The sequence below is a fragment of the Microcebus murinus genome, chromosome 18 (genome assembly GCF_040939455.1).
Source record: "Microcebus murinus isolate Inina chromosome 18, M.murinus_Inina_mat1.0, whole genome shotgun sequence".
NCBI classification, from domain to species: domain Eukaryota; kingdom Metazoa; phylum Chordata; class Mammalia; order Primates; family Cheirogaleidae; genus Microcebus; species Microcebus murinus.
This window is the reverse complement of record NC_134121.1, coordinates 31,627,309-31,652,605: the sequence shown is the minus strand read 5'-3', so window position 1 is coordinate 31,652,605 and position 25,297 is coordinate 31,627,309. Positions and strand designations below refer to the sequence as shown.

The following is a 25,297-nucleotide window of genomic DNA, read 5'->3' as shown; positions in this document are numbered from 1 at the left end:
AGCTAGGATTACAGGCGTGAGCCACAGCGCCCGGCCAGGTTATTAATTTTGAAATTTTTTTTTTTTTTTTTTTTTTGAGACAGAGTCTCGCTTTGTTGCCCAGGCTAGAGTGCTTTAAAAATATATAACTGTATTTAGCAGTTCTTTTGCTGCATCCTGTAAGTTTTGGTATGTTGTGGTTTTGTTTTCATTCATCTCAAAGCATTTTCTGATTTTCCTTGTGATTTTTCTAACTCTTTGGTTAAGATTATGTTGCTTAATTTCCACATATTTGTGAATTATTCAGGTTTTATTCTTTTGTTGTTTTCTAATTTCATTCCATTCTAGTCAGAGATGATAATTGGTATGATTCTATCTTCATAAATTTATTGAGACTTATTTTGTTACCTAACATCTGTTTTTATTTTGGTTTTTGTTTGTTTGTTTGTTTGTTTGTTTGAGACAGAGTCTTACTTTGTTGCCCGGGCTAGAGTGCCATGGCATTAGCCTAGCTCACAGCAACCTCAAACTCCTGGGCTCAAGCAATCCTGCTGCCTCAGCCTCCCGAGTAGCTGGGACTACAGGCATGCGCCACCATGCCTGGCTAATTTTTTCTATATATTTTTAGTTGGCCAATTAATTTCTTTCTGTTTTTAGTAGAGCTGGGGTCTCACTCTTGCTCAGGCTGATTTCGAACTCCTGACCTTGAACGATCCTCCTGCCTCAGCCTCCCAGAGTGCTAGGATTACAGGTGTGAGCCACCGCACCTAGCCTGTAATGGATATCACTTTTATTATTTTATTTTTCATAACTAATCTAATATCATTATCTCTTCTGTATTTAGGTTCGATTGGTGATAGTGGATGGTATTGCTTTTCCTTTTCGTCATGACCTAGATGACCTATCTCTTCGTACTCGATTACTAAATGGCCTGGCCCAGCAAATGATCAGCCTTGCAAATAATTACAAATTAGCTGTAAGTATTACTTGTGAAGAGAATTTCATAACAAAATCAAGACTGTATAAAATATTAATAACTTGAAATAGCAAAATAGAATTTGCCTGGCCAAAAGAAAATAATACAGACATGCCATTTTAAGTATACTTTTGTTTTGGTTTGGCTTGGTTTTTATAAAAAATTAACTCTTGTCGTAAGTGTTGTATACCAGTTTTCCTATAAAATAACAAGCATAAGCAATGTCATTTTTAAAAATGAACTTTGATAATGAAATGCTACGTTTGGTAATTGCAGTTTTCTTTGTCTAAATATACTCGGATCTTTTTTGGGTAATCTCTTCCAACATCTCTGTTTTTCTTTTACTCTGAATCTTGATTATTACATAGTGTATAATCACAGACTCAGATAGATTAGAAAATTACATAGTGTAAACAACCTAGATGTTTTGAGGTAGGTCTAAATAATTCTTCTAGATTTGAAATGTGAGGAGAGAAGTAAATATAGGCTCGGAAGTGAAGAGATACAAAGGAGTGAGGTAAAACTTTTTTTGAACTGGCTACTTGTCATTACTTCCTACTCTGCAGCCTCATCCACCACTGGCACAAATATGCACACTTGTTTAGGAATGAGATGGAAGAAGGTCAAAATATTTAACGTGATTTGTGTTTACTCTGATTAGGGTCCTTAGCACATACCTGCAATACATAAGTAAATAAAGAATTCTCCCGATAAAATAATTTAAATTTAAAATCACACATCTTTTTTTTGAGCTTCCAGATTTTTTGCCATATGCTGAAAAATATAACGCCCTATGTTTCAATTATTAATATTTCTTGCTATTGTAATTTAGCATTCTGTTAATGTCAATGAATGCCTCCAGTAGGGGGCACTCAAGACTAATGGGTTGCATAGTTCCTTAGGTTTTGGTTTTTGTTTTAAAAGAAATTAGCTTCATCTTTTCTGATTAAAAAGGTAATCCAAATGATAATATCAAATGGTATGCATTATTTAAGAAGAGTAATGTAAATATAAACATACCAACGTGGAACAAGATATATGTAGATAAAAGATTATGTGAAAAAATTTACGTTGTATAAAAAATATATTTAGTGTGGTCAGGCATGGTAGCTCATGACTGTAATCCTAGAATATTTTACAAGGCCGAGGGGGGAGGATTGCTTGAGGCCTGAAGTTCAAGACCAGTCTGAGCAACATAGCGAGACCTTGTCTCTACAAAGAAAATAGAAAAATTAGCCGAGTGTGGTGGCATGCACCTATAGTCCCAGCTACTTGGGAGGCTGAGGTGGAAGGATTGCTTGAGCCTAGGAGTTTGAGATTGTAGTGAGCTATGATAATGCCACAGCACTCTTCCTTAGGGCAACAGAGCAACACCCTATCTCAAAAAAAAAAAAAAAATTAAAATATAAATAGTGTAATCCCACTTTTGAGAAAAATTAAAATTGTATGTATGCATTTATATTTACATATATAAAGAAAAAGGTCTAAAAGAACCAAAACATTAACAGTGGCTACTTCTAGGGGTAGGATTTTATGGGGTTAGGGATATACTTTTCCCCCTAACTTTATAAATTCTTCTTTGCTTGATATTTTTTTCCTAGCTAGCATGTATGGAAGCATATATGACTTTTGATAATAAACATATTTTACAATTATAAGTTATGTATACTTGTTGTAACAAAAAGTTCTAAATAATGAAAACTATAGAAAGTAAGTGATTATCTATTACCCAAAGATGATTATTGTTTGGTGTAAATATTTTTTCAGACTTTATGCTGAACATATTCTATACATATACAAATATACTTTTTAGAAAATGAGATCATATTTATGGACACTATTAGGCAAAGCAGTTTTTTGTTTTTCACTTACTATATTGTGAACATCTTCCCATAACTACTTATAAGTCTACCTTACCTTAACAGCTGCATGGTATTACATTGTGTGGTTAGCATAGTCTTTTAATCACCTCCCTATTGATTGTGTTTAAAATTAACTCCAGTTTTTTGCCATTTAAAACCCTGAAATTAATAGTTTTATATCTGCATATTTGTTCATTTGTCTAGTTATTTCTTTAGAATATGAAAGTATTAAGCCAAAGGAATCTATTTTTAAACACTTTGTTATATATTATCAAATTACTCTCAGGAAGTATGTTCTAGAGTATGTTCTACAGCAATGAATGGGAATTCTTGTTTTCCCATATCTTTACCAACTTTGGCTGTTACTAGTCTTTTAAATCGTTGCCAAATTGATAGGAGGATAGTCCTTTAAAAAATGCACTTCTAGGGGGGAAATGGGCATTTATTGAAACCTTAAAATCTGTACCCCCATAATATGCCGAAATAAAAAAAAAATGCACTTCTTGGATTATTTGCAGACATTTTTTATAATAGCTTTCATGAGCTATGACCCACATATCATAAAATTTACCCTTTTAAAGTGTATAATTACATCATTTTTAGTATATTCATAGAGTTGTGCAACCATCATTACTGTCTAATTTTAGAACATTTCCATCACCCCAGAAAAGAGACACCCCACCCCACAATAACCTTGAGAATATTAAAAATGTATGCGTCTTCAAGGCCGGGCGTGGTGGCTCACGCCTGTAATCCTAGCACTTTGGGAGGCTGAGGCGGGGGATTGCTCAAGGTCAGGAGTTCGAAACCAGCCTGAGAGAGACCCTGTCTCTACCAAAAATAGAAATAAATTAATTGACCAACTAAAAATATATATACAAAAAATTAGCCGGGCATGGTGGTGCATGCCTGTAGTCCCAGCTACTCGGGAGGCTGAGGCAATAGGATTGCTGAGCCCCGGAGATTGAGGTTGCTGTGAGCCAGGCTGACGCCACGGCACTCACTCTAGCCTGGGCAACAAAGTGAGACTCTGTCTCAAAAAAAAAAAAAAAAAAAATGTATGCGTCTTCAGTTTGACCTTTCAAATCTCATCGAAATCTCTCTTGTGATCAACTCTAACTTGGTACTGAACTGGGAAAGTAATTCTGGGAAGCATAGTTCCAGATTAAAAAAAAAAAATTCTCCCCTTTAGTTATTCCCTATTCTGCCCTTCCCTTAGTCCTTAACAACCACTAATCTACTTTCTGTCTCTGTAAATTTGTCTATTCTGGACATTTTATATAATATAATATGTGGCCATATCATACAATATGTGGCCTTTTATGTCTGACTTCTTTCACTGAGCATAATATTTTCAAGCTCTATATTGTACATATATCCATATCCAATATCCATATTGTAGCATTGATTTCCTTTTTATAGCAGAATAATTTTGCATTTTATGGATATACCCCATTTTGTTTTATTTGTTCATCAGTTGGAGGATATTTGAATAGCAGAAGTATTTTTAAAACACTGAAGTTTATAATTTCAAAGTGATTGTTACTTTACTATTTTACTATTCTTTAGAAGCTTGGAGCAGTCACAGTAATTTTCATTTGTATTATGGAGCCCGACATTTTTGCAGAAGTAGTATAATTACTTTACACATATTTGCTAATAAAGCAAAATTTATCAAAGGTCAATCCCTTGGAAAAATAAAGTAATCTAAATTTGAGATGTTCAACAGCTGGTAAACCAGTACTTCTATTTACATTTTCTTGAAGGTATATAATGGATAAATTAAATGCTCTTTCTAAACCAGCATTGCCCAGTAGAACTTGTGGAAAGATGAAAATGTGCAGTCTAGTACCGAGCATAGCTATTGAGTACTTGAAATATGGCTACTGAGGAACTGAATGCTACTGAGGAACTGAATTTCTAGTTTTAATTTCACCTTAAAAAGTTACATATGGCTAATGGCTATAGAATTGGATAACGGCACCTCTAAACAAAAAATGTGAGCATAAGTAAATGTCCCAGTTGCTAGAGCTTAACCACTTGGTAATATGTACAGTAAAGGGTTTTACTCAGCATGTTGGGGATGCCAGTTAGTTATATATTTCAGTTAATTACCAATTTAGATTCCTGCTTAGCTTGTTCTAAGGTGCCTGGTGTGAGATAACAAATGGGGTAAGCACTATGGCACTTAAGGGGAGAGGAACTAGAAGTCATGTCATCCAGTTGGTATCTAGTTGAGATCTAAATGAATGACAGATTTCTCCTTTGTGGCTAAACAGAAATTTTAGGGTGTTATCACTGTAATGGAAATAGCCAAACAGCCTTTTCTTTCTCAGTTTTCTTATGGAACTGATGATTCTTTCAGAGTAGGCACCTTTTCTTACTGCTTTTCATATAATTTCTTTTTTTTTGAGATAGAGTCTCACTTTGTTGCCTGGGCTAGAGTGCCTTGGCATCAGCCTAGCTCACAGCAACCTCAAACTCCTGGGCTCAAGCAATCCTTCTGCCTCAGCCTCCCAAGTAGCTGGGACTACAGGCATGCACCACCATGCCCGGCTAATTTTTATTTATTTATATATATATATATATATATATATATATACACACACACACACACACACACACACACACACACACATATATATATACATATATTTATTTATTTTATTTTTTTAGTTGGCCAGTTAATTTCTTTCTATTTTTAGTAGAGACGCTCTTGCTCAGGCTGGTTGCGAACTCCTGACCTTGAGCGATCCATCCACCTCAGCCTCCCAGAGTGTTAGGATTACAGGCGTGAGCCACTACGCCTGGCCTAGAATTTCTTTATCAATGTCAGCTTGTACTAGTAACTCTTATAGGGAAGATCTATATTGAAAGAATATTTGAAATAAATGTTTCTGGAGAATTTCAGATGAAAAGGTGCCAGAAATCTGACTTGTACTGTATTCAGTCATCTGTAAACACTTGTTTTTCCAGTTTTAAAATTACTACCTTTCAAAATAAGGAATATTTTTCTATAGGCCACTATTTAATCAAGAGAATTGGTAATATTTTTACCTTTGAGGGCTATTCATGAGTAGTAAAGCAACACTTGTTGCTATTACTAGCAGACTAGTATAGTCATAGTTTGGATTCATTTGACCTGACTACTGGGTTTTATTTTTTCCTAATTCTTCTATTTACATTGTACTTTCTTTATGATTTTAGGTCTCTTCTCATAATTCATTGCCTCAGAGACCAACCTAATTTTCTCACATTTTGTTTTCATAGGTAGTTTTAACCAATCAGATGACAACAAAGATTGATAAAAATCAGGCCTTGCTGGTTCCTGCATTAGGTGGGTAATTGATAAACATTTTAGTTAAACACATTTTTTTCTACCTCTATCATTTGATTCTTGTTGAGTACTATAAGCTCCATGAAAGCAGAGACTATATTTGTCTTGTTCTTTGACAAACCTTAGCATCAAGCACAGTGCTCTGAGATACTCTTTATTTAATGAGTATTCATTCAGTATCTACTGTCTGACACTATTGTATCAAGTATGGGGATATAAAGATTCATAAGATGATTCTTGCCCTCAGAATGCTCATAGGCAGGAGGAATGGTGAATCCATTTATGTACAAATCACACTACAGTGTATAGACTTAAGACACCGTTCCTAACCTCAGTCATAGTTTTGATAGGACACAATGCTTCAAGATTTATTTCTACTAAAATCATTAAGAATATTCTGTCAACGTTTTTACTTTTCTTCTGGGGTTCAGAAATATGTTAGCCTGATGATACGGAAGAATGACAAATATACTGACTCAAACTATAAAGTTTTCTAAAAGCAAATAGAGGATAATGATTTGCAGTATTTCCCTAGATAGGTAAAAATCTATCAATCTTAGGATGTTACTCATTTCCCAGGTTTTTTGACACCAAGTATATTTTTGTTATGTTAAATATAGTAAGACTGGATTTGGTAAGAGACATTCTGAGAAACTTATAACCTAGTCAGTAAGGCAATATATAGTTGTTATGTTCTTTTCTCTCAGGGGAAAGTTGGGGACATGCTGCTACAATACGGCTTATCTTTCATTGGGACCGAAAACAAAGGTTTGTATAGAAGGCAGTTAATAATTCTAAATATTGGCTTAATTACACTTAACACTTACTAGTTTCTTAGAGTTAGTCTCTAACCTGTGGATGAGATCTACAGTGACCCATGAACTAATGCTTTTGTTGCCTTGTCTTACATCACCTAGAGCAAACATAGAAACATGTTGTTATACTGCACATTTAGCTACATAAGAAATTCTTTGGAATATTTAAATGACTGGGTGCATGCACCTGAAATGAGTAGGTGGCCAAAGAATGCCACCTTCTAAAGCTCTTTGAAATTATTTGTTAGCCATGTAAAAGGATGTGGTGGGTACTCTGTGTTCCTGCAAGGGATTGAAAAAAATAAAATCAGGACAAAAGGAAAACTTTGGGGTTAGCTTTAAGACTCTAATTTATGTGGAAAATAGGACAGTTTTTCTTAGTTGTTTAGTATGTTTCTTGTCTGAAATTGTTATTTTTTCCTTTGTATTTTCCTATTCTGCTTTTGTTATCCAGTTACTTACTTACCTGCCTTTCACAAGTATTATATTATTCTTTAAAATAAAAGTATGGCAGCATGAAACCTTTGTGTTTGTTTTTAAAGCTGCTGAGCAACTGAACAAACCAGCTTTTATTTTCTTTAAAATAGGCCATTGAAAGCTGTGAAGTCTTTTATTCTACACTTCTAGAAATGTCAGATTCATACCAGCCTCTCTGCTTTGTGATTAATTGGCATAACCTAGAGAACTTGGTTTGGAGGAAATTGAGACAGCATATGGGCAAAGATGGAGTAAAGGGTTACATAAATATATATTGGGCTGACTACAGTGATATTGTCAGTGTATATAGATCACTACAGTGATATATATATACTGACTACAGTGATATTGTCTATTTTTTTTTTTTTTTTTTTGAGACAGAGTCTCACTTTGTTGCCCAGGCTAGAGTGAGTGCCGTGGCGTCAGCCTAGCTCACAGCAACCTCAAACTCCTGGGCTCAAGCAATCCTGCTGCCTCAGCCTCCCGAGTAGCTGGGACTACAGGCATGTGCCACCATGCCTGGCTAATTTTTTCTATATATATTAGTTGGCCAATTAATTTCTTTTTATTTATAGTAAAGAAAAGGTCTCGCTCTTGCTCAGGCTGGTTTTGAACTCCTGACCTTGAGCAATCCTCCTGCCTTGGCCTCCAGAGTGCTAGGATTACAGGTGTGAGCCACTGCACCCGGCCTTGTCTATTTTTTAATATGTATTTTTTTGTTCTTCTATAAACTGAAAAAATCATTCCTGACCAAGTTAGGTTTTACTGACCCTAAGCTCATAGCAGAATCAGTGTCACTTATGCATACATCTTCTGCAACTGCTCATGTATTTTGTGTCTCCTTTAAAGATGGTATTTCCAAAGAGCTCAGGTAAGATTTTTTTTCTAATACATAGTGCTTTATAATGAACTACCTCCTAATTTTGTAAATAAGTCACTATATACTAGATTCACAAAAGGAGTTCTTTTCTCAGCAGCAAACCTTTTTGTAAAGACTTAGCAACAGTTTTCCAGCTGAGAGTCTTTTCAACATATTGCTTATACTTTCCCAGATTTAGCTTAGCTTGTTCTGTAACATGTACTCCACCTTTTTTTTCTTTTTTAGGAACAGGGTCTCGCTCTGTCACCCAAGCTGGAGTGCAATTGCACAGTCATAGTTCATTGCAACTTCAAACTCTTGGGCTTAAGCGATTTTCCCACCTCAGTCTCACCAGTAACTGAGATTGATTACAGGTGTGTATCACCACACCCAGGTAATATTTAAATTTTTTATGGAGATGTGGTTTCACTATGTTGCTCAGGCTGGTCTGGAACTCCTGGCTTCAAGGGATCCTCATGCCTCAGCCTCCCAAAGTGCTGGGATTATAGGCATGAGCCACATTCCACCATTTAAATTTTCTTAGGCATTCACCCTGAGCTAGTATACAGTAGTAGTCTTCTCTAGATTAAAATTAGATATTCACTAATAGAATATATTTAAGAAGAAAGAAAAATAATAGGGGTAGAGCAAGATATTCCATCTTTTTATGAACTCATCAGAAGGAAAATTTGCCTTATGTATCTAAAAATTAACACAGGTCAGAAAAAGCGTTAACCATTGTATGAATTCAGCTTACTATGAATCCTTCCCAAGAAATTAGAGAATGATGTAGAATAGTGACATTGAATTTAGATAGATTTTTAAATTTTTCCTATTATCTCATACTATCATTTGTGTGCGTGCTTGCTTATGTTAGGTATTTTATAGGCACTTTATATATGACATTTAAAATAATCCTTTCAATAATTCTTTGAAGAATCTTTACCTGTTATCATTAAAAGCGAGAAACCAAGACCCAAAAAGGTTAATTGACTAAATTAGTAGTAAATAATAGCTATCATTTATAGAATTTTAATTAACTGTCCTTTATTTTGCAAAGCACTGTGTATAAGTAAGTATTATTTTATTTTTCAAATAACTCTGTGAAATAGATAAGCCACATTTTATAGCCGACTCTATAATAGAGTTCATTCCTTTTCGCCTATAATAACAGTTTCTAGAAGGTAATTATAATATTGCATTGATTCCCAGTACATCTGAATATGCAGCTCTTGCTCTTCTTTTCAGATATCCTTTTTCTCCAAACTTTTTTCAGGCTGTGGATATATGATAAGTAATATGCATACTTAAGTTGACCTCATTTAATAAAATTAAAATTCTTTTGATCTTCATTAAAAGCATGTATCTTTATGTCATTAAAGTTGTATGAAATCTTATATACTTTTTAAAATTTAGTTTATCTTGCGCCGAGTGTGGTGGCTCATGCCTATAATCCCAGCAATTTGGCAGGCTAAAGTGGGAGGATTACTTAAGGCTAGGAGTTTTAGACCAGCCAGGGCAATGTAATAAGACCCCCATCTCTAAAAAAAAATATGAAAAATTAGCTGGGCATGGTGACACATACCTGTGGTCCCTGATACTTGGAATGCTGAGGCAGGAGGATCCTCAGAACCCAAGGAATTTGTGGCTGCAGTGAGATAGGATTGTACCACTGCACTCCAGGCTGGGTGACAGCCCTGTCTCTAAAAAAATAAAATAAAATTTAGTTTATCTTGAATGTATGGAAGTAGAAATTCATGCCAAGGAAAAATAATTATAAAAAGGAACACTTTTTCTGGGTGTGGTGGCTCAGGCCTGTAATCCTAGCACTCTGGGAGGCCGAGGCGGGAGGATCGCTCAAGGTCAGGAGTTTGAAACCAGCCTGAGCAAGAGTGAGACCCCAGCTCTACTAAAAATAGAAAGAAATTAATTGGCCAACTAAAAATATATAGAAAAAATTAGCCGGGCATGGTGGCGCATGCTTGTAGTCCCATTTACAGGTATGTGCCTCAGAGGGTGAGGCAGAAATATTGCTTGAGCCCAGGACTTTGAGGTTGCTGTGAGCTAGGCTGATGCCATGGCACTCTAGCCCAGGCAACAGAGTGAGACTCTTGTCTCAAAAAAAAAAAGGAACACTTTTCATCTGGGTACAAAAACTAAAACCTTATTTAAATAGCCAACTTTATATTGGAAATTGAACTTAGGTATGCCATCTCATGCTCAGCCCCATCCTTCACCGATAACACCTGATCTTTACCCTTTGACTAATGGTGGAATAACATTCCAACAGTTATTAAAAGAAGTAATTTTGTCTATGTCCTTATATTATGTGGGTTTTCCTCCAATTTGCATATTCATGATAATATGAAGCCAAGATTGTTCAGAATTACACTACTCTTTGCCAAGAAGATCTGATGGTAGAGTGGAGTAATATATCAACACCCCCACACTGTTTCATATGTGTGCTCAGTTTTAGAGCACAAATTGTGCTTCTGTCTTGTTTCTTCCTGACCCAAACGATGTAGTTCAGCCATATGTTAAGGTTCATCTCAGCTAGGGCCAAGAGCCAAGTGATTCTTTGGTTTAGTTTCTTGTTTAAAAAGATATGAGATACAGACATGACATACAAAAATGTGGTTTTAGTTAGAAATTTGAGAACAGTTTTCAGCTTGAATAATTAGTGCCCTTTTGACTTTAGGATTCTTTAATAAAGGTACAAATGCATCTTAAAAGCTCAATACTTTTTAATAATTTCCTCAGAAAAATTAAATGCACTGGGTACCTTTTTCAATATACTGTTAATATGAGGTGATTTAGATACTAATTTTTCAGGTTAGCAAATTTTTGTTTTATTGAATCAAATAGTGATTTTTCTTTTTTCTTTTTTTTTTTGTTTTTGTTTTTTGAGACAGAGTCTCACTCTGTTGCCCAGGTTAGAGTGAGTGCCATGGCATCAGCCTAGCTCACAGCAACCTCAAACTCCTGGGCTCAAGTGATCCTACTGCCTCAGCCTCCCGAGTGGCTGGGATTACAGGCATGTGCCACCATGCCTGGCTAATTTTTTCTATATATATTAGTTGGCCAATTAATTTCTTTCTATTTATAGTAGAGACAGTGTCTCGCTCTTGCTCAGGCTGGATTGGAACTCCTGACCTCGAGCAATCCGCCCGCTTTGCCCTCTCAGAGTGCTAGGATTACAGGCGTGAGCCACTGCGCCCAGCCAAACAGTGATTTTTCTAATAAGGCTGGTTAAAATATACTTTTCCTCTATTTTTCTGCTATATTTTTGCACTAAAGATAGAATATCAATCCCAAAGCATTGCAAAAATTTATAATCCCAATCAACACAGCTATTCTGATTACATATTACTTGGCAGCGATTTTATTTATGCATAAAGTTGCAGTTATAGAATATATGACATTTTGGATTCTGCTCTTTTCATCCTGGAAGTACACACCTAGAACAGTAAGCTAATGGACCATGGTTTCTGATTGCTTTTCTTTTAAATTTTGCCTGAGGAGAGGGGCAGTTTCAAAATTAAGAGAGTAACAAATCATAACCAAAATGTCCCTTATGAATTGTCTTTTTTTTTTTTTTTTTTTTTTTTTTTTTTTTTTTTTGAGACAGAGTCTCGCTTTGTTGCCCAGGCTAGAGTGAGTGCCGTGGCGTCAGCCTAGCTCACAGCAACCTCAAACTCCTGGGCTCGAGTGATCCTTCTGCCTCAGCCTCCCGCGTAGCTGGGACTACAGGCATGCGCCACCATGCCCGGCTAATTTTTTATATATATATCAGTTGGCCAATTAATTTCTTTCTATTTATAGTAGAGACGGGGTCTCGCTCTTGCTCAGGCTGGTTTCGAACTCCTGACCTTGAGCAATCCGCCCGCCTCGGCCTCCCAAGAGCTAGGATTACAGGCGTGAGCCACAGCGCCCGGCCTATGAATTGTCTTTGAAAACAAATCAACATTATATTACTTGTAAATGAATGACCCATATAGCCCTGAGTATATAATTTTTTTCTCTAAGTTAGAATCTGCATTTTGTATAGTTGTATCCGTTTTTAAAACTTGTGGTAAAATGTATATAACATAAAATTTACCAGTTTAACCACTTTTAAGTGTGCAGTTCATTGACTTCTAAGTATATTCAAATTTTGCAACCATCACCACTGTCCATTTTCAGAACTTTTTCATATTCTGCTGAAACTCTTTCCCCAATAAATGCTGACTCCTGGTTCTCCTTTCCCCTCAGCTCCTGGCAACCACCATTCTACTTTTTTTTAGATACCTCATATAATTGGAATCATACAGTATTTATCCTATTGTGACTGGCTTATTTCACTTAGCATAATATCTTCAAGGTTCACCCAAGTGGTAGCATGTGTCAAAATTTTCTTCCTCTTTAAATTTGAATAATATTCTATTGTATGTATATACCACATTTTATTTATTCATCTGTCCTTGGATACTTGGGTTGATTCTACCTTTTGGCTATTGTAAATAAATTACAGGATCAGTTTTAAAGTAATTTTATTTTTTTTTTTTTTTATTTTTTTTTTTATTTTTTTTTTTTTTTTTTTTTTTTTAGTCAGAATTTGACATGGGTAGTTTTAAAGTAATTTTAAAAGATACTCTAAAGGTTTTTGTTTATATTTGTTGCTCTTACAGTATTTGAATGTAGTTAAGAGTTTAGAATTTTATTTCTCAACTACTTTTATCTTTCAGTGTTATATTATTTACTTTGTATAATAATAATAAAATTCTACCTAAACAAACTTTGTTCTATCATGATAGCGATTTTTTGGTATATAATTATTTTAAAATAATGTGTCTTCCTAGCTTACTTGTATTGGTATAATATAGTATGTGTTCCTCATTTATATTCCAAGAAGTTGTCTTAATTCTTCTATAATAACACAAAATATACTTGATTACTGCAGAAAGTTTTGGAAATATAGATAAACTTTACCTTGTGAAAACAATTAACTTTTTGTAGTCTAGCAATTTTTTAATACATGTATACATGTATACATATAAATGGATCATACAGTATAACAATTAATATATTAATACTTTTCTATCTAAATATTTTCTTCTACCATTTGTTTTTAACATAAGTAGTATCTCATCATATATATATAAAATAATTTATTTGTATTAGTGATTGGATTTTTTAAAAAGTTCACTTATGTAAACAACTATGTAATATGTATTTAATAATTATTACATGCATACATATAATAGATATTTTTGATATTTCTCTCTTTTATGTGTCCTTAGAAAACAAAATTATAGTAAAAAAACTGTAAATTAGGAATTTAGTCACCTGAACTAATTAATTAAGATTGTGTGTTTTTATATATTCTTTTTCTTTAAGCAGGTTGGCAACATTATACAAATCACCAAGCCAGAAGGAGTCCACAGTACTGTTTCAAATTACAGTCAGTATTATTTGATTAGAGTGGGGTTTTGGTGTTGGTGGGCAGTAATTATCTGAAGAGATCACTTACAAATTGCTTCTGTTAACTTCTGTAGGCAGCAAGCATATTTGAGGATAGCTTTTGATGCTTAGAACATTGTCCCCAAAATAGTAGTATATACGGACAGAATACTGTAGTCACAATTGGACTGAAATTTATTCTTAAAAGCAGAGGAAATACTTATTTTTGGGTAGTGTGTTCCATGCCATATGTAATGTCAGGATATTAAAGATTTTTAAAGTGAAAGTTGTTGAAGATTTCCAGAAAAGAAAAAATACTAACATTACTCATTTTAGCCATAGATTTTATAGATCTATCGTAGTCACCAAATATAGTCTACTTTAAAATGTTAGTTTTCCTGTGAATTTACATCATAGAACACACATTTTTGGCTGAAATATGCATATTTATCAATAGTGATGAGCCAAGTATATTCTTGGCATCTCATTTTTGTAAGTACAAAAACAGAAATGAAAAGAAATTCTGAAAGAATTATCCACTTAGTCTTTGCATGCCCAGGTGCATTTGAAATATCTTAGTGGGAAAATTTTATTTTAGAGTATTTAATTGGGAAAATAAATTTATAAAGTGCACATGTTACCTCCTTTCACCTCTTCCAACAGAGCCACCATAAAGCTTATTAGGTTCTTTAGGGAACATTTTTACAATGCAATGTTATTTCTCTGTGTGTATATAGATATGTGTAAATAAAGATATATATATAAAATACTCTAATACAGCCCTGGCTTGGACACCTATCCACTGTTCATTCACAGAGTTTGATAAATTCTATCTCGAGAACAAAGTATCTTTCTTATCAGTTACTTAAAAATATTTGGGAAACTAATCTTTATTTTAAATGTTCTTAAAGTGTGTGTGTGTGTGTGTGTGTGTGTGTGTGTGTGTGTGTGTGTGTGTGTGTGTGTGTGTGTGTGTTTTGTCTTGCAGCCTCAGGGATTCAGAGATGCTGTTGTTGCTCCTGCATGTTCATTGGAAACAGAAGTTTCATTAAATTCCCGGAAACGGTCACGAGAACCAGAGGAAGAACAATAATCCAAAAACTAATCTCAAAGTATACAAATATGTTGATGCTGTGAAATCAAGTAATAGACTCATTACTTTAAAATATAAACACACACTTTGGCATGACTGAGTCGGGATTATATGAAGTGAATGGGAAAAATACTTAAGGAATATGATTCTCTGAAAAAGTTTTTCTAAAGTAATGTTCTACAATTATATTTTGCCCTGTTCAATTAACATTCCAGTAGATAAGATGTAGGTATTATATTTCATAAATGTGGGATGTTGATGTTATATGGCCGGTCTGAATTTACCATTTAGATTGTTTTTTCCCCCTTTCTTTGCCAATTGCCTAGAAAATCCCAGGAAGTAAAGATTTTTTCATATTCTTATTGTGTTCTCCTTTTTAAATATAACTGATAATTCTTAAAAATGACCTATTTTTATTATTATAAAGAGAAGCCAGGACCATCGATCAGCATATCATTATGTTCAGTTTTATGGGTAGTATACAAATTTCAGATGATGAAACTGATTTTAGGGACTTCAATCCTAAAATCTAAGCCATTTGTTTAGTTTTTTATGTTATTTTATAATGTTAAGAGGAGGACTTTGGAGCTGTTATCTCATCTGAAAATTGTTTGGAACATATATCTTCCAGGATAGTCAGGTTGTTAAGCTTACAATTATTTATTTTTACATTTTGAGACAAGGTATGATCCATTCTGGAATTCTAGGTATATTAACATTTTCCTTTGAATAATCTCAACCCAGCTTGCATAAATTAGAAATTTGAACCAAACACAGTGGCTCACACCTATAATGCCAGCACTTTGGGAGGCCACAGTGGGAGGATTGGATCGCTTGAGCCCAGGAGTTCAAGGCTGCACTGAGCTATAATTGTGCCACTGTACTCCAACTCTGAGCAACACAGAGTGAGGCCGGGTGCTGTGGCTCACGCCTGTAATCCTAGCTCTCTGGGAGGCCGAGGCGGGTGGATCGTTGGAGTTCAGAAGTTCAAGACCAGCCTGAGCAAGAGCCGAGACCCCGTCTCTACTAAAAATAAAAAAAAATAAAAAAAAAAAAAACGTTAATTGGCCAACTGAAAATGGAAAAAAAAAAAAAAAATAAAGGAACACAGAGTGAGACCTTGTCTCAAAGTTTTTTAAAAATTAGGTATTTGAGTGGTTTCAAAGTCATCTAAAATGTTTTGGCACTCAGTTCTTAGTACTTTAGAATTCATTTACAAAATTTACTTTAGTTCCCTGTAGAAAAAAATTATTTAAATTATTGAGTATTATATACTGTGCAGATTTCCCAGATTTTAGTGTCAGGTGGTATTTCTAGTCCCAGACTAAACACTAAATTATAAAATTTCTCAGTGTAACTGTTCTACAATTGATTATACATAGAATAGCCATGGTTTACCAGGAATTTTTTTTTTTTTTTGAGGCAGAATCTCACTTGGTTGCCACTGCACAGTGGCGTTGTCATAGCTCCCTGCAACCTCAAACTCCTGGGCTCAAACGATCTTCCTGCCTTAGCCTCTCAAGTAGCTGGGACTACAGGCATATGCCACCATGCCCAGCTAATTTTTTTCTGTTTTTAGTAGAGAGACAGGGTCACACTCTTGCTCAGGCTGGTCTCAAATTCCTGACCTCAAGCGATTCTACTGCATCAGCCTCCCAGAGTGCAAGGATTATAGGCGTGAGCCACCATGTCCAGCCTTTTTAAGAATGAGAATGGGCACTGCTAATAACAATCTGCCACCAGGACAGAGGACATAAACCAGGGCTATCGCAAGCAAATCAAGTATATGGTCATCCTATTTATATAAGACTAATTTTAAATAACTAATGTAAGATGAGATTGTAACTATCTTTTGAGAGCTTTAAAGCATATAATTTTATTATAATTGATGCAGTCATTAAAAAAATTACCCATCATTTTATATTCCATCTGCTCAAATCACAAAATCAAGAAGGTGAGGGCATTGTGATAAATATTGTTACCAAGCATCAGATAATGTAGGATCTCTTTTTATAAAGTATTGTAGCACTGTACTTTAAAAGAACTATATGACCCTTAAAACAAAGTCATGTGTTTTTGTTTACAGTGCATTTTAAATGAAATTTATCCATCAGAGTCTTTCAAAGTTGTTGCTATGGCTGAAAAATATTTCGTTTTCTAGTTATAAAAATGACATACATTTACTATTAATATATATCTTAGTCTGCTCAGGCTACCATAACAAAACACCATAGGCTAGATGGCTTAAGTAACAGAAATTTATTTTCTCACAGTTCTGGAGTCTAGAAGTCCTATATCAGAGTGCTAGCCTGGTTGAGTTCTGGTGAGGGCTTTCTTCCTAGCTTGCAGATGGCTGTCTTCTTTACTCAGTACACGTGCATGGAGACCACCAATTCTGTCAGATTAGGATCCTACCCCTATGACCTTGTCTCCTAAAAGCCCTATCTCCAAATATAGTCACATTTGGGGTTAGGGGTTTAATATATGAATTCTGGGGGACACAATTAAACATATAGAACCCCCCATAGGACACTTAAAAATACATAAATTTTTAAAATATATCATTTTGGAACCTGCTTTTTAGTAATCCTATTATATCCTCATGTGTTCCATGTATTATAATTAAGCTTTTCTATGACAGATTTTAGTGGTCGTACATCATTTTAAAGTTTCTTTTTGGAGTTTTAGTTGTTCTGTTTTTAGTGTTATTAAACAATGCTTTTAATAAACATAACTTCCATTTTAAAGAAATTATAATTTTTTTTTTTTTTTTGAGACAGAGTCTCGCTTTGTTGCACAGGCTAGAGTGAGTGCCATAGCATCAGCCTAGCTCACAGCAACCTCAAACTCCTGGGCTCAAGCAATCCTCCTGCCTCAGCCTCCCGAGTAGCTGGGGCTACAGGCATGCGCCACCATGCCCGGCTAATTTTTTTTTCTATATATATTAGTTGGCCAATTAATTTCTTTCTATATTTATAGTAGAGACGGGGTCTCACTCTTGCTCAAGCTGGTTTCGAACTCCTGACCTCGAGCAATTCGCCCGCCTCGGCCTCCCAGAGTGCTAGGATTACAGGCATGAGCCACCTCGCCGGCCAAGAAATTATAATTGTTTTGTATTAGTTTTCTCTTGCTGCTATAATAAATTATCACAGGTTGGGTGTGATGGCTCACACATCTGTAATCCTAGCACTTTGGGAGGCCAAGGTGGCAGAAGGATTGCTTGAGGCCAAGGAGTTCAAAACCAGCCTTGGCAATAGCAAGACCCCATCTCTACAGAAAAGAGTAGAAAAATTAGCTGGGCCTGGTAGGGCACACCTGTAATCCCAGATACTGCAGAGGCTGAGGCAGGCAGCTCACTTGAGCCAACTGAAGTTACAGTGAGTTATGATGACACCACTGCACTCTAGCCTGAGCAACAGAGTGAGACCCTATCTCAAAAAATAAATAACCACAGATTTAGTGACTTAAAAGAACACAAATTTGTTATCTTACAGTTTTGGAGTCAAAAATCAGTTTCACTGGTCTAAAATCAAGGTATTAGCAAGCCTACGTTTCTTCTGGAGGGTCCAAGAGAAAAATCCAATTCTTTGCTTTCATAGCTTCTTGAGACTGCCTGCATTCGTTGGCTCATAGCCCTGCCTTCAAAGCCATCCCTGTAGATCTTCCACTCTCTCTGCTTCCATTGTCATAAGACCTTTTTCTCATTCTGACTCTCTGGGCCTTTGTCTTACAAGGACACTTTTTTTTTCTTTGTGACTGTCTTGCTCTGTTGCCCCAGCTAAAGTGCCCTGGCATCAGCCTAAGCTCACAGCAACCTCAGATTTCTGGGCTCAAGTGATCCTCCTGCCTTAGCCTCCTAAGTAGCAGGGACTACAGGCATGCGCCACCATGCCCAACTAATTTTCTCTATTCTTAGTTGTCTGGCTAATTTTTTTAGTAGAGACGGGGCAGAGTCTGGGGTCTTGCTCTTGCTCAGGCTAGTCTCGAACTCCTGAGCTCAAGCAACAAGGACACCAAGATACTCCAGGATAATCTCCCCATCTCAAGATTCTTAATTTAACCACTTCTACAAAGTCCCTTTGGCATGTATGGTAACATTTATAAACTCTGTGGATTAGATTGCAAACATCTTTGAGGAACCATTATTTAGTCCCCCAAATCATATGGTAACATAATTCAAGAAATAATGATCCTTAGGTGATTTATTTGCTTATTAAAGTTTGAAAAGCACTCTAACAGATGTTACCATTTTTAAACTGCATTCGTAGATGGTCATTCCCATTTTTGAAACTGAATAAAGAGTAATTCCTTAGATTTTGGAAAGCTTTATTTTTCAAATATTTCCTAGTGATAAAATATATGTAAATATAAGCTTTTCCCACTAGCATTTTCTTTTGCTTGGTTTTAACTCATGATGGGACAGTACACCTATCATCCCACAATTTATATGGGCTTGCCATATAACGCTAGACTACTAAATTGGTGAAAATCTCACACTCTGGCAAATCCATGATTGCATCCAGGTTTCATCTTATGGTTAGTCAATAAGGTAAATCCAAAAGATGTATATTGCCTTTTACTCCTTTTCATGTCATTACTGTGATCACCCTTTCTGGTAATTCATTTGCAAACAAATATATTTGCTCACACACATAAAAAATTTATGTTCATTGTTTTTTATGTCACCTCATGTTTTAATGCTTTGGCCACAGTTAGTATAACACAGGCTATTAATATAGTCTACTTTTAAAATTATTCATTCTGAGAAGAACAAACAAATATTAGCAATTCAAAATTTGCTCTGCTTTGTGAAATACTTTCTACCCTGGGGGTACTTGGAAACTCAGTTTGATCCCAAGTTATTAAAAGTATAAAATATAGAATTAAAAGCACAGATAACCTAATTTATGGTTTTGTTTTTGTGTATTTTTAGGATAGAGGCTTAATATTTCAAATGCAATTGTTACAGATCTTTATTACTAGAGGAAACCTTATAGATAATCCCACCAATGTCTTTTTTTTTTTTTTTTTTTGAGACAGAGTCTCACTTTGTTGCCCAGGCTAGAGTGAGTGCCATGGCGTCAGCCTGGCTCACAGCAACCTCAAACTCCTGGGCTCAAGCGATCCTTCTGCCTCAGCCTCCCAAGTAGCTGGGACTACAGGCATGCACCACCATGCCCAGCTAATTTTTTCTATATATATTAGTTGGCCAATTAATTTCTTTCTATTTATAGTAGAGATGGGGTCTCGCTCTTGCTCAGGCTGGTTTCGAACTCCTGAGCTCAAAGGATCCACCCACCTCAGCCTCCCAGAGATCACCAGTGTCTTTGATCATAAGTCTCCACACTTTTTCAAATGTGCATGTAATTATTTTTGCCAATCCTTTCTTGGTTTCACAAACATCTTTTATTGAAGTTGCATTTTTTCCCCAGAAAAATACTGTATTTTTAGCTTTCATCTTGGGATATATAACTTACAACATATTTATATAGTGTTTTATTATTTGAGAAACTTTTTTTTTTTTAGAGATGGAGTTTTGCTCTGTTGCCCAGGCTGGAGGGCAGTGGTGTTATCATAGCTCATTGCAGCCTCTATCTTCTGGCCTCAAGCTATTTTCCTGCCTCAGACTCACAAAGTGCTAGGGTTACAAGCGTGAGCACCCAGCCAGGAAATACTTTACATCATTTTATTGGATTCTACTAGCTACTTGTAAGGTGGACTGATAGGCTGGCCTGTTTGCTTTTCTTCCTTCCATCCCTTCATCCATCCAATGCCTAACACATATTTACTTCTTGTTGAATAAATAAATATTTCAGATAAGATTTAGAATACTGCTTTTCAAATGGTCAGATAAAAATACTGTTTGGTCATGCATAGGGTGATGCTTCTGAGCATTTTTTGTTATAAAAATATAATAGTCTTTTGATTTTTATCTTTACTTTCTTATTGTGGTAAAATAGCTATATGTAAAATTTGCCATTTTAACCATTTATAAATGTACAACTAAGTACCAATAATAATAATTATTATTATTATTATCATTTTTTGAGACAGAGTCTCACTCTGTTGCCCTGGCTAGCATGCCATGGCGTCAGCCTAGCTCACAGCAACCTCAAACTACTGGGCTCAAGCAATCCTGCCTCAGCCTCCCAAGTAGCTGGGACTACAGGCATGTGCCACCATGCCCAGCTAATTTTTTTTTCTGTATGTTTTTAGCTGTCCAATTAACTTCTTTCTATTTTTGGTAAAGACCAGGTCTTGGTCTTGCTCACGCTGGTCTCTAACTCCGGAGCTCAAACAATCCACCCGCCTCAGCCTCCCAGAGTGCTAGGATTACAGGCGTGAGCCACCTCGCCTGTCCTTCTCATCTACTCTTTATTTCTATGAATTTCAGCTCCAACTAAATAAATAAAAGATAAAAATAAATTCTTCCCAAGGTCCCAGCTCCAAAAGAACATATATTTTCTCAATTTGCCTACTATTATAGATATTTCATAGAAGTGGAATCATACAATATTTTTTCATTGAGACAGGGTCTCAGGTTGCCCAGGCTAGCCTCTAACTCCTAGGCTCAAACAATTCTCCCACCTCAACCTCCTAAATAGCTAGAACTAATTTAAAACTAATGAATTGTTTATTTCTGGAATTTTTCATTCAAGATTTTTGCAGATAACAGAAACCATGACAATTGAAAACCACAGATAAGGTGGGGAACTGCTGTACATTTTGTTTACCCATTCATCTGTTGATGGACAGTTGGGTTATTTCTAATAGTGTTTTAATTGTTTACATAAGTAACAACATTTTTTCCTGAACCTTTTATGGACTTTTATTGTTTATCAAATTTGGGGCAATTGATTTGTCTTTGGTATATTTTAAGCTATTCTACCAGCTTAAGTTTTAACCCTAATAGGTTTCTTTTCTTTCTTTCTTTTTTTTTTTTTTTTTTTTTTTGATACAGAGTCTTACTCTGTTGCCCCAGCTATAGTGCCGTGGCATAAGCCTAGCTCACAGCAACCTCAAAGTCCTGGGCTCAAGCAATCCTTCTGCTTCAGCCTCCCAAGTAGCTGGGACTACAGGCATGTGCCACCATGCCTGGCTAACTTTTTTTTCTATATATTTTTAGTTGGCCAATTAATTTCTTTTTATTTTTAGTAGAGATGGGGTCTCGCTCTTGATCAGGCTGGTTTCAAACTCCTGACCTCGAGCAATCCGCCCACCTCGGCCTCCCAGAGTGCTAGGATTACAGGCATGAGCCACTGCGCCTGGCCTGTATTTTATTTTCTTATTAATAATATTCTTACTAAAACGTTTGCAACTAGTGATAAAATTATAGTATAATGTGGTAGAAAAAACATAGGACTGGCCTGGTGAAGTGGCTCATGCCTGTGATCCCAGCTACTCAGAGGCAGGGAGGATTGCTTGAGGCCAGGAGTTCAAGACCGTCTGGGCAACATAGTGAGACCTTGTGTCAAAAAAAATTCCTAAATCAGCAGAGAACATAGGACTAAAGTTAGAAGACATACCTATTCAAGTTGAGATATTAACGAGCCATATCAATTTCAGCACCTTTATTTTATCATGTCTTTACCTTATTTATAAAACAAGGTAGGACTAAATCATTGCTTAATTCATTGCTTTAAATTTTGTGGTTTCTGCTTTTGTAGAGATTTTATTAAATATTCACTTTAAATGATCAATACTGGAAACAAAAAGAGTGACATTTATACATTTTTATTTTAAAATCTGTAATACTAGGATTCCCACTGCAATATATTGCATTTCAGTTTTGAGACTTGATGTTGAATTGTTCTATTGCTTTTAAAAAAAAAAAAACATTGAATTGCAGAAGAGAGTCTGGCTGTTCATAATATGTATTTTTAGTTAACATCAGTGCCTAAATTTACTGTTACTGTTAAAATTTACAGAACATTTTGCTCCCTGGGAACTGATTTTGGCATAAAATATGTTGACAAGATTTCATGTTTTTTTGACCACAATATATTCCTTTGCTTGTTTTCAGTTTTAGTTCACCATTGACATCCGCCTCTTTATGTTCCAACTATCCATTTGACTCCCATTATGTGTAGTAAGACGTGAGGGTTTTTTTTCCCACCTTTCCAAGATTAAATGTTTATTAAAAAAGCACCCCACATTGTATAGAAAACAACATTCTCTCTCATAATTCTATGCATATGGAACTACAGTAATATCACTGTCCCTGCCCCACATCTTTAAAGTAACATTTTCAGGTCAAAGGGGACCTTCTGGAAATACAAGTTGTTTCCTCAGTTCATATTTCCCTCTTTTTGTAGCATGCACCAGTAGTCTGTCCAAGAAGTATATATTGGGGAATAAGAAGGAGATCCACCAGCAAGTCCAGAGTTGTCGACAGCCATAAGATTAGAGATAAGCACAAAGAGATAGGTCAACATATTGGCAAAAAATCCCGTGACAGCTTGAGTATAACTTTGTTTCATTTACAATGGAAACTCCGTTGTCCAGTGCATAGGTAGTGACAACGTAGGTCAGTGAATTAACACAGCCACAAAAAATGATGTCACCTAGGAGGCAAGGAACAAGATCCATGAAAAAAAATCCTAGGATGGTTGGCCAGGTACAATGGCTCACGCCTATAATCCTAGCACACTGGGAGGCCAAGGCGGGCAGATTGCTTGATGTCAAGAGTTCGAAACCAGCCTGAGCAAGAATGAGACTCTTTTTTAATTAATTAATTTAATTTCTTCTTTATTTTTTTCATTTTTCTCTTTTCAAAGAAGCACATCTCAGCTGTGGGTAGCAAGACCCCTTCTCTACTAAAAATAGAAATTACCTGGATAACTAAAAACATATAGAAAAAATGAACTGAGCATGGTGGCACATGCCTGTAGTACCAGCTACTCGAGAGGCTGAGGCAGAAGGATTACTTGAGCCCAGGAGTTTGAGGTTGCTGTGAGCGAGGCTGATGCCATGGCCCTCTAGCCTAGGCAACAGAGTGAGACTCTGTTTCAAAAAAAAAAAATTGCTGTAGGGCATTCCATCGAATGAATATACTATTATTTAATCACTTTTATTGACGAATATTTAGGTCAATGCAATTTTTTATGAAGATGTAGAGTTTTGATCAGAATGTATATGCATTTAAAAATTTGATAGAAGTTGCCAAATTATCCTTTAGGGAGGCTACCAGTTTACACCTCCACCCGTGGTATTGAAAAGTGGCTGTTTTTCCACACTCTTGACAACTCACTGTTTTATCTTTTTTGACAATTTGGTAAGTTTTTAAAAATGACATCTCATGATGCCATTTTACATTTTTCTTGGTTGCATCAGACTATTTCAGCTTGATGCCATTAAATATTTAAATCATAATGAACTTATCTGATTCCATGCATACCAATTTCCAAGGTACATTGGTTATAGCCAGATCAATTAAAATGTCTGTCTCCTTGGAATAGTTCTCACTGTAAATTCATATGTTGTCATTGTGATTTTTATATATTCTTGTGAAATTTGTTAGTATTAGTTAATATCCCTTTATGTAATTAAATTTGCAATACTCATAATTCTGAGCCTCCCAAGTTCAAGTTGCTGAACTTTGTATAAATTCATGAAGATAATGTCATTATGTTAGTTTTTTTTATTTTTTTTAGAGAGTCTCACTCTGTTGCCCAGGCTAGAGTGCCATGGCGTCAGCCTAGCTCACGGTAACCTCAAACTCCTGGGCTCAAGCAATCCTTCTGCCTCAGCCTCCCAAGTAGCTGGGACTACAGGCATGTGCCACCATGCCCAGCTAATTTTTTTTCCCATATATTTGTAGTTGGCTAATTAATTTCTTTCTAGTTTTAGTAGAGACGGCTCTCGCTCTTTCTCAGGCTGATTTTGAACTCCTGATTTTGAGTGATCCTCCCGCCTCAGCCTCCCAGAGTGCTAGGATTACAGGCGTGAGCTACCACGCCCAGCTATTCTGGTAGTTTAAAACAAATTCTTTGACATTCCTTCCATCAGAAAATGAGGTGTATTATGTCCCCTTCTCTTGAACTTAAAATAGCCCTATTACTGCTTTGACCAATAGTGCACCATAGAAGTAATACTGGCTGGGCGCAGTGGCTCACGCCTGTAATCCTAGCACTCTGGGAGGCTGAGGCAGGCGAGGCAGGTGCTTGGGCAACAAAGCGAGACTCTGTCTCAAAAAAAAAAAAGAAGTAATAATATTGACTTATAAGACTAGGTCATAAAAGACTATGCACCTTCTGTCTTATTTATTAGGACACTCACTTTTTACCCCCACTTTCACTACTTCTACTCTATAGAACACTCACTCTTGAAATCCTAAGCCACCATGTAAGAAGTCTGACTACTGTAAGGCCACCATGTTGGAAATGTTATGTGTAGACATTACAGTTGACAGCCCTAGGTGAGCTCCCAGTCAATAGCCAGCATCAACTGCCAGCTTGGCA

General features: G+C 35.8%; 1 protein-coding gene across 4 annotated transcripts in view; it reads left to right on the top strand.

Moving 5' to 3' along the window:
• RAD51C (RAD51 paralog C) overlaps positions 1-15,199 on the top strand; it is a 29,818-nt gene extending 14,619 nt beyond the window's left edge. Inside the window, exons 5-10 of one of the 4 annotated variants that reach the window (XR_001154736.3) lie at positions 824-955; positions 6,088-6,154; positions 6,862-6,922; positions 8,552-8,679; positions 13,685-13,745; positions 14,733-14,747. Coding sequence is in view for 3 of the 4 variants with exons in the window: in XM_012766988.2 (XP_012622442.2) it covers positions 824-955; positions 6,088-6,154; positions 6,862-6,922; positions 13,685-13,745; positions 14,733-14,837 (426 nt within the window). In the remaining variant the exon portion in view is untranslated. Of the gene's footprint in view, positions 1-823; positions 956-6,087; positions 6,155-6,861; positions 6,923-8,551; positions 8,680-12,556; positions 12,794-13,684; positions 13,746-14,732 lie in introns of those variants that run through there. The other 3 variants (XM_012766988.2, XM_075994425.1, XM_075994424.1) reach the window with 3 other exon arrangements.
• Positions 15,200-25,297: the final 10,098 nt, after the last annotated feature.